This window comes from Schistocerca nitens, chromosome 4 (genome assembly GCF_023898315.1).
Source record: "Schistocerca nitens isolate TAMUIC-IGC-003100 chromosome 4, iqSchNite1.1, whole genome shotgun sequence".
Classification (NCBI taxonomy): Eukaryota; Metazoa; Arthropoda; class Insecta; order Orthoptera; family Acrididae; genus Schistocerca; species Schistocerca nitens.
In genome coordinates, this window is record NC_064617.1 from 550,414,769 (window position 1) to 550,428,695 (window position 13,927).

The following is a 13,927-nucleotide window of genomic DNA, read 5'->3' on the forward strand; positions in this document are numbered from 1 at the left end:
CACACTTGTTTCTATTACCAAACTAGCTGTCGTTAATATTTAAGGTTGTGTCCTGCCAACCTATCCCTTTTCCTAGTCAGATCATTTCTCTCAACTTGATTCAGGACCTCTTTACTGGTTAGCCTATCTCTCCACCTATCTTCAGCATTCTTCTGCAACATTACATTTCAAAAGCAAGTAAACTCTTCGTGTACGGGTGTTTGACTTGCATATAAGGTTACACCATAGGCAAAAACTTTCAGAAAATACTTCCTAACATGTTGGATATGGCACAGTTCTCTTTTTAGGAAAAGCTTTCTTCCCTGTTGTCAGTCTGCATTTTATATCCTGTTTATTTCACGTTGTTACTGCTAAAACAACCAAGTCATCTACTATATTTATGGTCTCAATACCTAATTTACTCTTTTCAAGAGAATATCCATTCTATTTACCTTATCTTTCAAACCCTTTTCCATCTCTACCAGAATTACAATGTCATCAGCAGACCTTAATTTGTTCCATTTTTTCCCTGACTTTTCTTTCGTTTCCCATATTTCTGCTAAATTTACTGCTAGATAAGTTTACAAATTGAGCAACGTGAGGGACGTGCTGCAACATTTACTCTCTTCTCATCCACTGCCTTATTACATTTCCTTCAAGTTTTATGACATCGATACAAGCTAGGGGTAACGTTTCGGTTCCTATATCTTATCCACGATAACTTCAGGATTCCAATGAGTGTGTTTCAGTCAACATTGCCAAAGATTTTTCTGAAATTGGTGAATCCAATAAATATGGGTTTCCGTTACTTCAAACTGTCTTGTCAGGTATGTCATAGAGTCAATATGGACTCTCGTATTCGTACATTTTTCCGGAATCGAACCTGAACCTGCCGCAGACTAAAATAATATACAAACATACCGAAAAGAAAATGCTTCCGTTTAAAAGTAAAGATATAATTTTTTGCGCTGAAGCCAGTTTGAAACAAGAGCAAAATGTATAGGAAAATGAACAAACAGAGAAGTAAATGAGGTCAGGAGTACTTCTACTGAACTAAGGACTGTTTTGAAAACGAAGATTGTGGTGTTTCTAAAATGGAGATCTTACTACCAGCATATACGGCGTATTTTGATGTGGACAGATGGAAGTGGTGTCTTAATGTGACAGCCATTAAAAATCTGAGAACTACTCAGCGATTAAAAGAGAGATGTGTGTTGCAGATTTAGCTTCTCGTAAGTTCATACTTTCGTATTTTACTCTGTGTCACTGAGGAGTGCACTGTGGAACAGTGTGGTTTCCAACGGGACACTTGAGACATCTTTCTTACCAAGACTCTGTCAGTTGACAGTTATCTATAAACATATATTTCGTTTCCTGAATTAAAAATTACTTTGATCCTAAATGTATGATTACAGGTGGTTATTACGAAAAAATGGGACTTAATTAGGAGGGTGTTTCACTTAGCTGAACACTTGAAGGGAAAACGTTTCGATGACTGACGTCATTTATTACTTTACACAGGGTGCGCCCCCTTAGCTGAGTGGTCAGCTCATCTGACTACACTGCAGTGTTAACAGGTCCCATTCCCGGCCTGGTCGGAGGTTTTTTCTGGTCAGGGACTGGGTGTTGTGTTGCCCTCATCATCATTTCATCATCACCGACATGTAAGGTGCCCAATGTGGCGTCAACTAAAAGGACTTGCTACTCGGTGCTCGAACTTCTCCAAGTGGGGTATCCCGATTTCTCAATGTCATACGATCACTTCATTTCACTAAACACATTAAACACATATACTATGAAATTGTTATAATTACCAGATTTGCTTGATTATTGTTGTTAACTGTGTCCAGACAGCGCAAATACTAACTAACTCGCTCTATCGGAAGGTCTTTGAGATGATTCACTTTTAGTATCTCTGTTGGTGCTGAAATCATCTCCCTACCTCCTTTCACTGTTTAATTATCATGGACCTATTAATTTCGCCCTATAGAGCAGAACAGTTGGTAAGACAGGTGCACTATCTAAACAGGTATCCGGACAACTGTAAGTGTGCCCACCCATCGCCTTTATGATGTCTTGAACTCTGCTGGGGACAATCTCAATGAGATGTCTGAGTGAATTTGGAGGCATTGTAGCCCGTTTTTCCCAAGAACCGAAACCAAGGAAGAAGTGATGTTGGACGTTTGGATCCAGAGCGAAGTCGGCGTTGTAAATGAGTCTTAAAGTGTTCCTCTGTGCTTAAGTGGGAACGCTAGACAGGCGAGTCCACTTCAAAAATGTGGTTGTTTACATACAATTGTGTCACAGACGCTGCTTTAAGACAGAGTGCATTGTCACGCTGATACAAAGAATCAACGTTTCCGAACTGTGCCTCTACTACACACAGTGTATAACGTTTCAAAATGTGTTCGTATCCTTCAGGAAATAGAGTTCTTTTAAGTACATTAAGGAGACCACACCCCAACCACGAAGAGCGTTCCCGTACAGTAAAGCTTCCCGGTTGACACTACACATGATGTCAGATGACGTTCTGAAGGCATTCGTCCAACCGAAACCCTTCCATGGGATTGCCCCATGGTGCAGCCTCATTTATCACCAGAATTCACTCGTTTTCTGCCATTCATTGTCCAGTGCAGTCGCTCTTTATATCACCAAAAGCATGGCACGACTTTGATTGCAGGTATGGGTGATTCGTGGTGAACTGCTCGACTATCGTACCCCGTTTTTCATAACTCCCTACGCATAGTGATTGTGTTGGGTTAAGTGCTGATAGCACTTTAAGTGATGTCATCCGAAGAACGACGGAACTACAAGTAAGGACATTCGCTGCCTGACGAAGCAATGAATGAGAGACTACGGCGTAGACTCGTCCTTAGGAAGTTCCATACGCCATCGCTACTGGAGGATTACTTGCGTCGGAGAGCAGCGCCACTCAGGCAACTCCGCAATCCTTGCTTACGACGACAGCAACGTTTTACAAGGAACCCCCTGAGTGGGAGGTCGCAGAAGGCCAATGATGTTTACGGCATTCGAGGCCCCACTTATTGTATACCATGCAACTACAATAATGGCTGCTAGTGGCAGCAGGGGGCGGGACTGGAGGTATACAGTGTTGAGCGCAGTATTAGGCGAGTAACTGACAACAGTGCTACAGTACTGAACCCAAAAAATGTACATGGGGAGTAGAATTATAACAATATGTGCTTTACAGGTGAAAGTCATCCTGAAACAGGTGTCGAGCATACAGTTCATCATCCTTGTCTTACAGGAAGCCACAAATCCCGTCTCCAGTGAAACGCAGTAAAGGACAATGGTTGTCCAAGAAGCGGGTACTAAACAAAAATTACGTACATGAAAGATAATTCGCAGAATATAAAGAAAGCAATTATGAAAAGATTTCGTATAAATCCGCAGCAATATTACCGTGTAGTTCATAACAGGAACTACGGATATTGAAGGGATGACAAGGCGCACTTGTTACAAAAACTGGTGTTTGCATATTTCAAGGATGCTCGATATACTTTATGCGATGTGCATGACAGCGATGCATATCAAATTTGGCGCGACATAGATTACAGCGTTTTATAGGGCAGATAACATAAGGAAATTCATCCCATCATCCCATCGTACAATAAGGTATTGTTTTCAACACATACCACTTGTGATCTGAGGAGGAAATGCTTATGAGAGGGACCCTGGAAATTAGAGGTACCAAAAGAGTTGTATCAAGATCAACTAACATAATGCCTCAAAATATTCGTATACAATTATGTCGACAGTTAATCTGGATAGTAAATTGGCTGGAAAGTTGTTTATTGTGCTGCGAGGAGCTGGAGGTGCCCCCTACTATTCTTTCTCCTGTTCGTGATCTTGCAAGGATAGTAGGGAATGTTTACATCACAACAAATAAGAATGGGAAAATGTGCGTAAGAGATATATAACCATGTTACGAGCACTGCTTTTGGTCAATAGTTGGTTAAAATAACTTGCTTTTGCTTCATCTCTGATCTGCGTACAAGAATCATACTCCTTCAGAGTAATCCCTCGTGGTAAGTGTGTGACATTGCAATTCATACCACCCGGAATCACTGGTAAATCCAGCCTCTGGATGTTTATTTTTTCCGTGCCTATAAAACATAAACCAAAGAGCCAAAGAAACTGGGACACCTGCCTAATGTCCGCCTGCTTAGCTGGGTGGTAACGTGCTTGCCTCCCATGCACTGGGCCCGGGTTCGATTTTCTCCGCTCGTGGACTGTCCTCATAATCATTTCATCCTCATCTTCGGCTGCAAGTCGCCTAATGTTGTGCCGAATGAAATATGACTTGCGCTTGACGGAAGAACCCGAATGGGACATCCCGGCGAACAATGCCATATGATCATTTCATTTCATAGCTGCCTAATATCGTATAGGGCCCCTACGAGCATGCAGAAGTGCCGCAACACGACGTAGCATGGACTCGATTAATGCCTGAAGTAATGCTGGGTGGAAGTGACACCATGAATCCTTCAGGGTGAATCCCGCAGGGTTGTCCGTAAATCCGAAAGAGTAAGAGGGTGTGAAAATCTCTTCTGAACAGCACGTTGTAAGGCATCCCAGATATGCTCAATAATGTTTATGTCTGGGGAGTCTGGCGACCAGCGGAATTGTTGAAACTCAGAAGAGTGTTCCTCGAGCAGCACTGCAGCAATTCTGAACAAGTGAGGTGTCGCATTGCCCTGCTGCAATTTCCGAAGTCCATCGTAATGCACAATGGACTTGAATGGATGCAGGTCATCAGAGAGAATGCTTACGTACGTGTCACCTGTTAGTCTTATCTAGACGTATCAGGGGTCCCATATTACTCCAACTGCACACGACCACACAATTAGTGAGCCTCCACCAGCCTGAACAGCCCCTGCTGACATGCGGGGACATGGATTCATAAGGTTGTCTCCATACTTGTACACGCACATTCACTCAATACAATTTGAAACGAGACTCGTCCGACCAGGCAACATGTTTCTAGTCATCAACAGTTCAATGTCGGTGCTGAGCGCCCCAGGCGAGGCATGAAGTTTTTTGTCGTGCAGTAATCAAGGGTACATGAGTGGACCTTCCGCTTCGAAAGCCCATATCAGTGATGTTTCGTTGAATGGTTCGCACTCTGACACTTCTTGGTGCGCCAGCAATGAAATCTGCAGCAATTTGCGGAATGGTTGCACTTCTGTCCCGTCGAACGATTCTCTTCAGTCGTCATTGGTCCCGTTCTTGCAGGATCTTTCTCCGGCCGCAGCGATGTCGGAGATTTTATGTTTTACCGGATTCCTAATATATACGACTTCATCGCTACCTCGGAGGTGCTGTGTCCCATCGCTCGTGCGCCGACTATAACACTGCGTTTAAACTCTCTTAAATCCTGATAATTTGCCATTGTAGCAGCAGTAACTGATCTAACTATTGCGCCAGACACTTCTTGTATTATTGCCGACAGCAGCGTCGTATTCTTCCTGTTTACATTTCTCTGTATTTGAATACGCGTTTCTATACTAGTTTTTTTGGCAATTCAGTGTATTATTGCACTATCTCTAGCTATACCTTAAAGGATAGCCAGCATCACGGTAAGTTCCACGATATATTGTTTCACATTCTGTTGCATGCCGTCACATTACATCAGATCATCGCTCCGTTACAGCTATATGATTCTATACGCATTCTTTAAGAGTGGATACCTAACTGAACGTCCTGCAAGGTTCGTAACTCGCAAGCAGTTCGCCTTCGATCTTCTTGGTGCGAACCTTTGTGATCACTGTGGCTTGTCATTTTTCGTTTGGTTTTCGCGGTGCAAGTTAGTGATTGCAGAAAATGTCCACGTTGTGTAGTGTGATGCATACATCCCATAGAAGATTGATCTCTGCATCTCTCATACACTCGTTTTCTATTGCCCTCTTGGTGCAGCATGGTGAGTCATCAGCAGCTAACATTTTTACTATCATAATTGTTTATACTGCACCCTCAGATGGGCCTTACTGAAGACTGAACTTTCGACCTCGCAATCAAGGCTTTTGTTGTTAGTCAGATCCAGCTGCGCTATTTTTAGTAGAAGTCAGAACAGTAAACCGAAGTTTAGAGTCAACTGAATATTGAGATAGGCCTATGACTATCAGTCTGTCTTGTGTCAAAAGTGGTACGTTACAGAGTTCAATGATAGTAATACATACGAGTACATAGACATTATTGTGGACGTGGACTGCTTCTAAGTGAAGTATTTTATATTGTTCAAACTTCAGTAAAGTGATCTAATATCTTGTGTGTGTTGTAGTTCCTGCTCGATCTCCTCCAGAAGTATATGTTTGATATGACCTACTACAGTGCCACCGCGAATGTCTCCAGCGTTTCTCCGTCCGGCACTACACTTTGGTGCGGCTCCTTCCGCTGACTGCATGCGATTTCTTACAACCACCTTCTGCAGTGCCCGACGGTCCCTGTCATACAATATGTGAGGTCATCCTGGTGTTGATGTAACTGTGGTCGCTTTTTCCCATTTACATTTCACGATGACTTCGTCTACAATCGACTTGGACACCGTCCAAGGGTTGAAACGTCCTTGATGCCTTTGCCACACAGGTGGCACCCAGTGACAAGTCGGCGTCAGTGAGCTTTCCTAGCTGACCAAATCTGCTGGTAATCTTTCACTAATGAAAACAAAACACGCCCGACTGCTTCTGTAGTGCGGGTCCGCCTCTTTTGATACGTGGTTGTCAATTATGCATTACATAAGGGTGCACAGATAGTTTTGGTCAGGTAGTGTGATGATACAGTGTGTCACGATCTGGTTGCAGGCGATATTTGTGTATCGTTTGGACTGAGAGAAGGCATTGAAAATGTGACCTACCATCAGGATAACAGCACATACCTAAAGCTCCCAGCCGGTAGTTTATGGTGACGAGTATGACACCGTAGGAGACGAGGAAGTCTGGTCCGTACTCGCGATCCGAGCCCCCACCACGTACGAACGCCCCGCCATGCACCCAGAACATTACGGGCAGTTTGGCGCCCTCTTCTGGCACTCCCGGAACGTACACGTTCAGGTAGAGGCAGTCCTCCGAGCCGCTGCCGTCTTCTTGGACGCAGTCGCTGCCGTATTGGGTGGCGTTCCGCACTCCATCCCAGCCTGCTGCTGGCTGCGGGGCCTGAGACAGAGAGAAAAATCGTACCGTGATAAACGATTGTACTAGGCGATTTATGGAACCTGCACTAACTCTCTTCTTAGCGACAGTCTCTAAAATAGGAAGAACTCTGAATATTTTGTGGAAATGCATCAGATTATAATGATTACTTCAACAAATATGTCTTCGTTGTTTTGATATAAAATCATTAGCGTGCTATTAAATTATATGAAATTAAAATCAGTATCACATTAAGCTTTATTTTCCAAGCAACCATAACGCAAAAAATACGTTGAGATTGACGAAAGACCGACCAAAGCCACTGCAGATTGTAGTAGTATACGAAATTAGGGGCCAGTATGATATAGCAGAGATTTCGTGCAGTTAAAGGACGTTTAGAACAGCATGAACAACCTGTACGCCTGAATAACGCAACACTCAGCCGTAAATGAATGTAGTGAAATACGCGATTAAAATATGGGCTTTGTTAATTTTCGCATTTCGGTAAGAGCATCGTATCAGTGGAAAGAGAAACTAGAGCGCTACGAGAGATTGTTAAACACACGAACCGTTCTAATTGTGGCGACGTACTTTGGTTCCCGGCGTCTTGGCTGACTGTCCTGAGCGCTACGAGGACACACGCTACGCTCTCCTGGCTGTGTTGCACCGATGAGCTCTTCAGCCTATCAGAGCAACGTTATTGAATAGCCCTGATGAACATTCGTGGCGGTAAACGTGGAAATACTCTCCTGAAATATACGAAAGCTAGACAGTGCGCCACAGCTTGCAGCCTGTTCCCGGAAGAAAGACTCAGCCGGAGGGCAAAAACGCCGGTCCCGAAGATTCTGGATATGAGGATCTCGTACCAGTTCCCAAGAATTTTGGCCATCATCTGATGTACTGCTTGTACTCCATTATCTGACATTAGATACATCGTATTAGTAACTCAAGCGAGAGTTAAAAATATAGCAATTTGATTGATGAAAGCTTAAGAAATGCAGAAATAACGGCTTTTCATCACACAAATGAGCAGAGAGAGATACGTTACCACACTTATCCGTCAATTAAGCTGTTGATTCAGTTGCATTGGCTGAGTGCTCCTTCGGTTCTTTGTAGAATATTTTATACATTATCAATGAAACAAACGGCAATGGTGTAAAATTTATTACAAATGTTGTACAACTATTCTTATAAATAGCGTAGAATATTACACCAGTGTAGTGTGTGTTTCATTCATAAAGTATTGCTTCAATATTATAAATGACTGACACGTTTATATCAGATAATGTTCGTCTTATTCGTAACCCCTTATCTGTACATCATATAACTCCTAATAAGGAAATAGCAAAACGCTGCATACAAAATCTCGTTGAAAGAAAAATTGAACGAAGAAAGATTGGTATATGAAACATTTTCGAGAATGTTTTATACCAGGATATTATCTCGAGAAACGCTCTAGGTAGGTAATAGCTCAACATCTTGTCGACGTCGAGGTGTTTAGGAACAGAGCACAAGTTTATGTTGAGGATGGGTGACAAAGAAACTGGTCGTACCTTCCGAAGAAGCATCCAAGTATTCCCCATCACTTAGGAAAGCACGGGAAATCTGAATGTGGATGGCAGGACGGGGGCTTGAAAAGCCGTTCTCCAGAATAGGAGTCCAGCGTTTTACTTGTGCGCCATCGCATTCTGTACTGGAAACAAGGCAGCTCGAGTATTCTTACCTGTGCTGTGAAGTACAGTTATACTGTACTACATTTTCGTGGTAAAAGTAAATGCTCTCCAAGTTCAGAATTGGAATTTTTCTCACAGTCTATCCGTCCAACATCGCTAACTCAGAATGGTACTCAACGTGGAGGTAGGAAGTTACACAAAAGGTCAAAGTTTCGTTTCTGATATCTGCAGGCCAGGATGCGAGCAGAAGTTGTGAAGTACAGTTTTTTATCACTAAGCTGTATGAATCTCAGTACTGTCATGAATTTCGTATGAGCATACGACTGGGTTGAGGGTGATCCATTATGTGGCTGCAGATATTCAGCACGGCGGGGTCGATGGTGAATTTCGAAGCAGAAGATTTTGAATCGAACGCAGTGCACTTGTTCATTGTTACAGTTATTCATAACAAAATGAATACACAAGCGCACCATTAACTTACTCATAACGATTATTTACCCAACACAAATAACCCATACTTATATCGTCACAGATATTTACAAACCCGACCACAGAAATAGAGTATGTCGCAAAAACCATGAAAATAAGTCACAACATTTGGATTACAACATGTAAGTAAGAAAGCGTTTAAAACCTGCCACATGTTTTCTTCCCTGCATTGGTCATCATGTGGGAATACGAACAGTATTGTAATAACTTCTTTTATGCAGACTGACGACAGTTTGGGGGTTATTATAGTAAAAATGCAGCCCCAGCAGCGTAAGTGATTTACTGCAATGATAAATTTAGATTTATTTTCCTCGTGGAATATTATACCCAGCTGAAGGGCCACATATAGTCCCTACATTCGTGTTGTAATCTTAGACCAGTTAAACTATGATGACTACCTTAAAAATTGCTGGAAATATTCAGTTTGAATCGCCTGTCAGCTGCGATTGACCGCTTAATTGTACATAATCAATCAGGATTTGATGGATTTGAACCTCTTAAGGTGACAGGAGTGGTATGTGTCGATTTATCAACAGTGATGACGCTGTCAGTCCCCAGCTACTACTAACCAGGGCCTAAAGCCTGACCAAAGAAGTCTCACTAGTTTCATCGCCACTCTTTTGCAGAATAGCAGGTTCTTCGTCGATTAATTAGAACAGCATAGTCGATGGAGAGTACAGGAATGCGGCCTTTCGCAGGGAACTCTGCTGGCTCCAATTCAGGTCAGTGTGTACACGAATGGCAAACGCATAGCACCCAGAAGATGGAGTTTCTTGTATTCCGCTGCCCTTGCTCTAGCCACCTAGTGGATTTTGAATTAGTGGAGAACACCCTCAAGAATGACCTTAAACAATTTTCCAGATACTGCAACACAAACCAACTGAAACAAAAGCTCACAAAGGCCCAAGTACGTGCTTTTCATTTGAGAAGTAGGGAAGGTTGCTGCAAATTAAAGATAGTACAGTCAGGTGCCAAACTGAAAGACTAAGAGACCTCAAAACACCAAGGAGAACTGCATGAACTGCAAGTCAAATGTTTCCTCTTGGAACAATCTTCTACAGAGACTGGCCGGATCACATTGGGTAGTTAACCTGAAACTCAACGAATTTCTGCAATAGCGCTATGCTCCTCTGTGACAAAGTATGCTTGTCTTGTTTGGTACAAGTCAATACATACCAAACAGGTGGACATGGCTGCCAATGACACCAGCATAATCATAACAGATTGCTTTAAATCCACTCCAGGCGATTGACTTTACCACATCGCAGGAATAACACGACCTCCTGTTCGAAGAGAAGTACCTGCAAATGAGGAAAGGAAGGAAGTGGAGCAGGAGAGAACGCATATTCTGTACTGGCGCGAACCGCACTCTCAACTTCTGGAGTCAAGGAGGAGTTTCCCTGGAACATCGGGCTCTTAGAACAAGTGCTGTAAAACTTGGGTTGGACTATGGAACGCTTCGACCTACCGTGTCCCTTGCTGGAAAAAGAATTTCAGAAGCTCTGTCTCCTGACTATCGGAAGACCATGAACAGACTGAAATCTGGAGTTGGCAGATAAAAGGTTAATTTGGCACGAAGGGGGCTACAATGGTCAATATGATATTCAGTCTACTGTGGAGAAGACCAGAATGTTCATCACATGCTTCAGTGCCTACTGAATCCAGCCTCCAACAAGAAGATGAACTTAATCAAGGAACAGAAAATGCATTGGAATAGGCCAAGTTTTGGCCAAAAATAATATAGTCATAAATGTCTGTACTATGTAAGTTTTTGGTGCGAGAATAAATAATTCGTGTTGTAATGGGTTTCAAATCCAGCATGTTCACAGATCAGTTCGGTTACGTTTCTAGCATAAGAAATTCCATTAATTACACTCTCACTGTCCACTGAGTTCCTCTTAGTTTGTGGATCTGCGCCAGGTGGATTAAGCGAAGACACTGAATCAGTGCAGAGGTGTACTTCTATATTTGTTATAGGTTGTTCGATGAATACGCTTGTTGTTGTTGTTGTTCTGGTCTTCAGTCCTGAGACTGGTTTGATGCAGCTCTCTATGCTAATCTATTCTGTGCAGGCTCCTTCATCTCCCAGTACCTACTACAACCTACATCCTTTTGAATCTGCTTAGTGTATTCATCTCTTGGTCTCCCTCTACGATTTTTACCCTCCACACTGCCATCCAATGCTAAATTTGTGATCCCTTGATGCCTCAGCACATGTCCTACCAACCGATCCCTTCTTCTAGTGTTCTAGTGAAGTATTGCCACAAATGTCTCTTCTCCCCAATCCTATTCAATACCTCCTCATTAGTTACGTGATCTACCCACCTAATCTTCAACATTCTTCTGTAGCACCACATTTCAAAAGCTTCTATTCTCTTCTTGTCCAAACTATTTATCGTCCATGTTTCACTTCCATAAATGGCTACACTCCATACAAATACTTTCAGAAACGACTTCCTGACACTTAAATCTATACTCGAAGTTAACAAATTTCTCTTCTTCAGAAACGCTTTCCTTGCCATTGCCAGTCTACATTTTATATCCTCTCTACTTCGACCATCATCAGTTATTTTGCTCCCCAAATAGCAAAACTCCTTTACTACTTTAAGTGTCTCATTTCCTAATCTAATTCCCTCAGCATCACCCGACTTAATTCGTCTACATTCCATTATCCTCGTTTTGCTTTTGTTGATGTTCATCTTATATCCTCCTTTCAAGACACTGTCCATTCCGTTCAACTGCTCTTCCAAGTCCTTTGCTGTCTCTGACAGAATTACAATATCATCGGCGAACCTCAACGTTTTTATTTTTTCTCCATGGATTTTAATACCTACCCCAAATTTTTCTTTTGTTTCCTTTACTGCTTGCTCAATATACAGATTGAATAACATCGGGGAGAGGCTACAACCCTGTCTCAGTCCCTTCCCAACCACTGCTTCCCTTTCATGTCCCTCGACTCTTATAACTGCCATCTGCTTTCTGTACAAATTGTAAATAGCCTTTCGCTCCCTGTATTTTACCCCTGCCACCTATAGAATTTGAAAGAGAGTATTCCAGTCAACATTGTCAAAAGCTTTCTCTAAGTCTACAAATGCTAGAATCGTGGTTTGCCTTTCCTTAATCTTCCTTCTAAGATAAGTCGTAAGGTCAGTATTGCCTCACGTGTTCCAACATTTCAACGGAATCCAAACTGATCTTCGCCGAGGTCGGCTTCTACCAGTTTTTCCATTCGTCTGTAAATAATTCTCGTTAGTATTTTGCAGCTGTCGCTTATTAAACTGATAGTTCGGTAATTTTCACATCTGTCAACACCTGCTTTCTTTGGGATTGGAATAATTATATTCTTCTTGAATTCTGAGGGTATTTCGCCTGTCTCGTACATCTTGCTCACCAGATGGTAGAGTTTTGTTAGGACTGGCTCTCCTGAGGCCGTCAGTAGTTCTAATGGAATGTTGTCTACTCCCGGGGCCTTGTTTCGACTGAGGTCTTTCAGTGCTCTGTCAAACTCTCCACGCAGTAACGTATCTCCCATTTCATCTTCATCTACATCCTCTTCCATTTCCGTAATATTTCCCTCAAGTACATAGCCCTTGTATAGACCCTCTATATACTCCTTCCACCTTTCTGCTTTTCCCTCTTCGCTTAGAACTGGGTTTCCATCTGAGCTCTTGATATTCATACAAGTGGCTCTCTTTTCTCCAAAAGTCTCTTTAATTTTCCTGTAGGCAGTATCTATCTTACCCCTAGTGAGCTAAGCCTCTACATCCTTACATTTGTCCTCTAGCCATGCCTGCTTAGCCATTTTGCACTTCCTGTCGATCTCATTTTTGAGACGTTTGTATTCCTTTTTGCCTGCTTCATGTACTGCATTTTTATATTTTCTCCTTTCATCAATTAAATTCAATATTTCTTCTGTTACCCAAGGATTTCTACTAGCCCTCGTCTTTTTACCTACTTGATCCTCTGCTGCCTTTACTACTTCATCCCTCAGAGCTACCCATTCGTCTACTACCGTATTTCTTTCCCCCATTCCTGTCAATTGTTCTTTCAGTTTATCCAGGTCCCATCTCCTTAAATTCCCACCTTTTTGCAGTTTCTTCAGTTTTAATCTAATGTTCATAACCAATAGATTGTGGTCAGAGTCCACATCTGCCCCTGGAAATGTCCTACAATTTAAAACCTGGTTCCTAAATCTCTGTCTTACCATTATATAATCTATCTGATACCTTTTAGCATCTCCAGGATTCTTCCATGTACACAACCTTCTTTTATGATTCTTGAACCAAGTGTTAGCTATGATTAAGTTATGCTCTGTGCAAAATTCTACCAGACGGCTTCCTCTTTCATTTCTTAGCCCCAATCCATATTCAGCCACTATCTTTCCTTCTCTCCCTTTTCCTACTCTCGAATTCCAGTCACCCATGACTATTAAATTTTCGTCTCCCTTCACTACCTGAATAATTTCTTTTATCTGATCATACATTTCATCAATTTCTTCATCATCTGCAGACCTAGTTGGCATATAAACTTGTACTACTGTAGTAGGCATGGGCTTCGTGTCTATCGTGGCCACTATAATACGTTCACTATGCTGTTTGTTGTAGCTTACCCGTACTCCTATTTTTCTATTCATTAGTA

General features: G+C 42.3%; 1 protein-coding gene across 1 annotated transcript in view; it reads right to left on the bottom strand.

Moving 5' to 3' along the window:
- Positions 1–13,927, bottom strand: part of LOC126252906 (pyrethroid hydrolase Ces2e-like) — a 128,676-nt gene that overhangs the window by 79,164 nt on the left and 35,585 nt on the right. Inside the window, exon 3 of the mRNA XM_049953881.1 lies at positions 6,875–7,151. Within this exon, the coding sequence (XP_049809838.1) occupies positions 6,875–7,151 (277 nt within the window). The remainder of the gene's footprint in view (positions 1–6,874; positions 7,152–13,927) is intronic.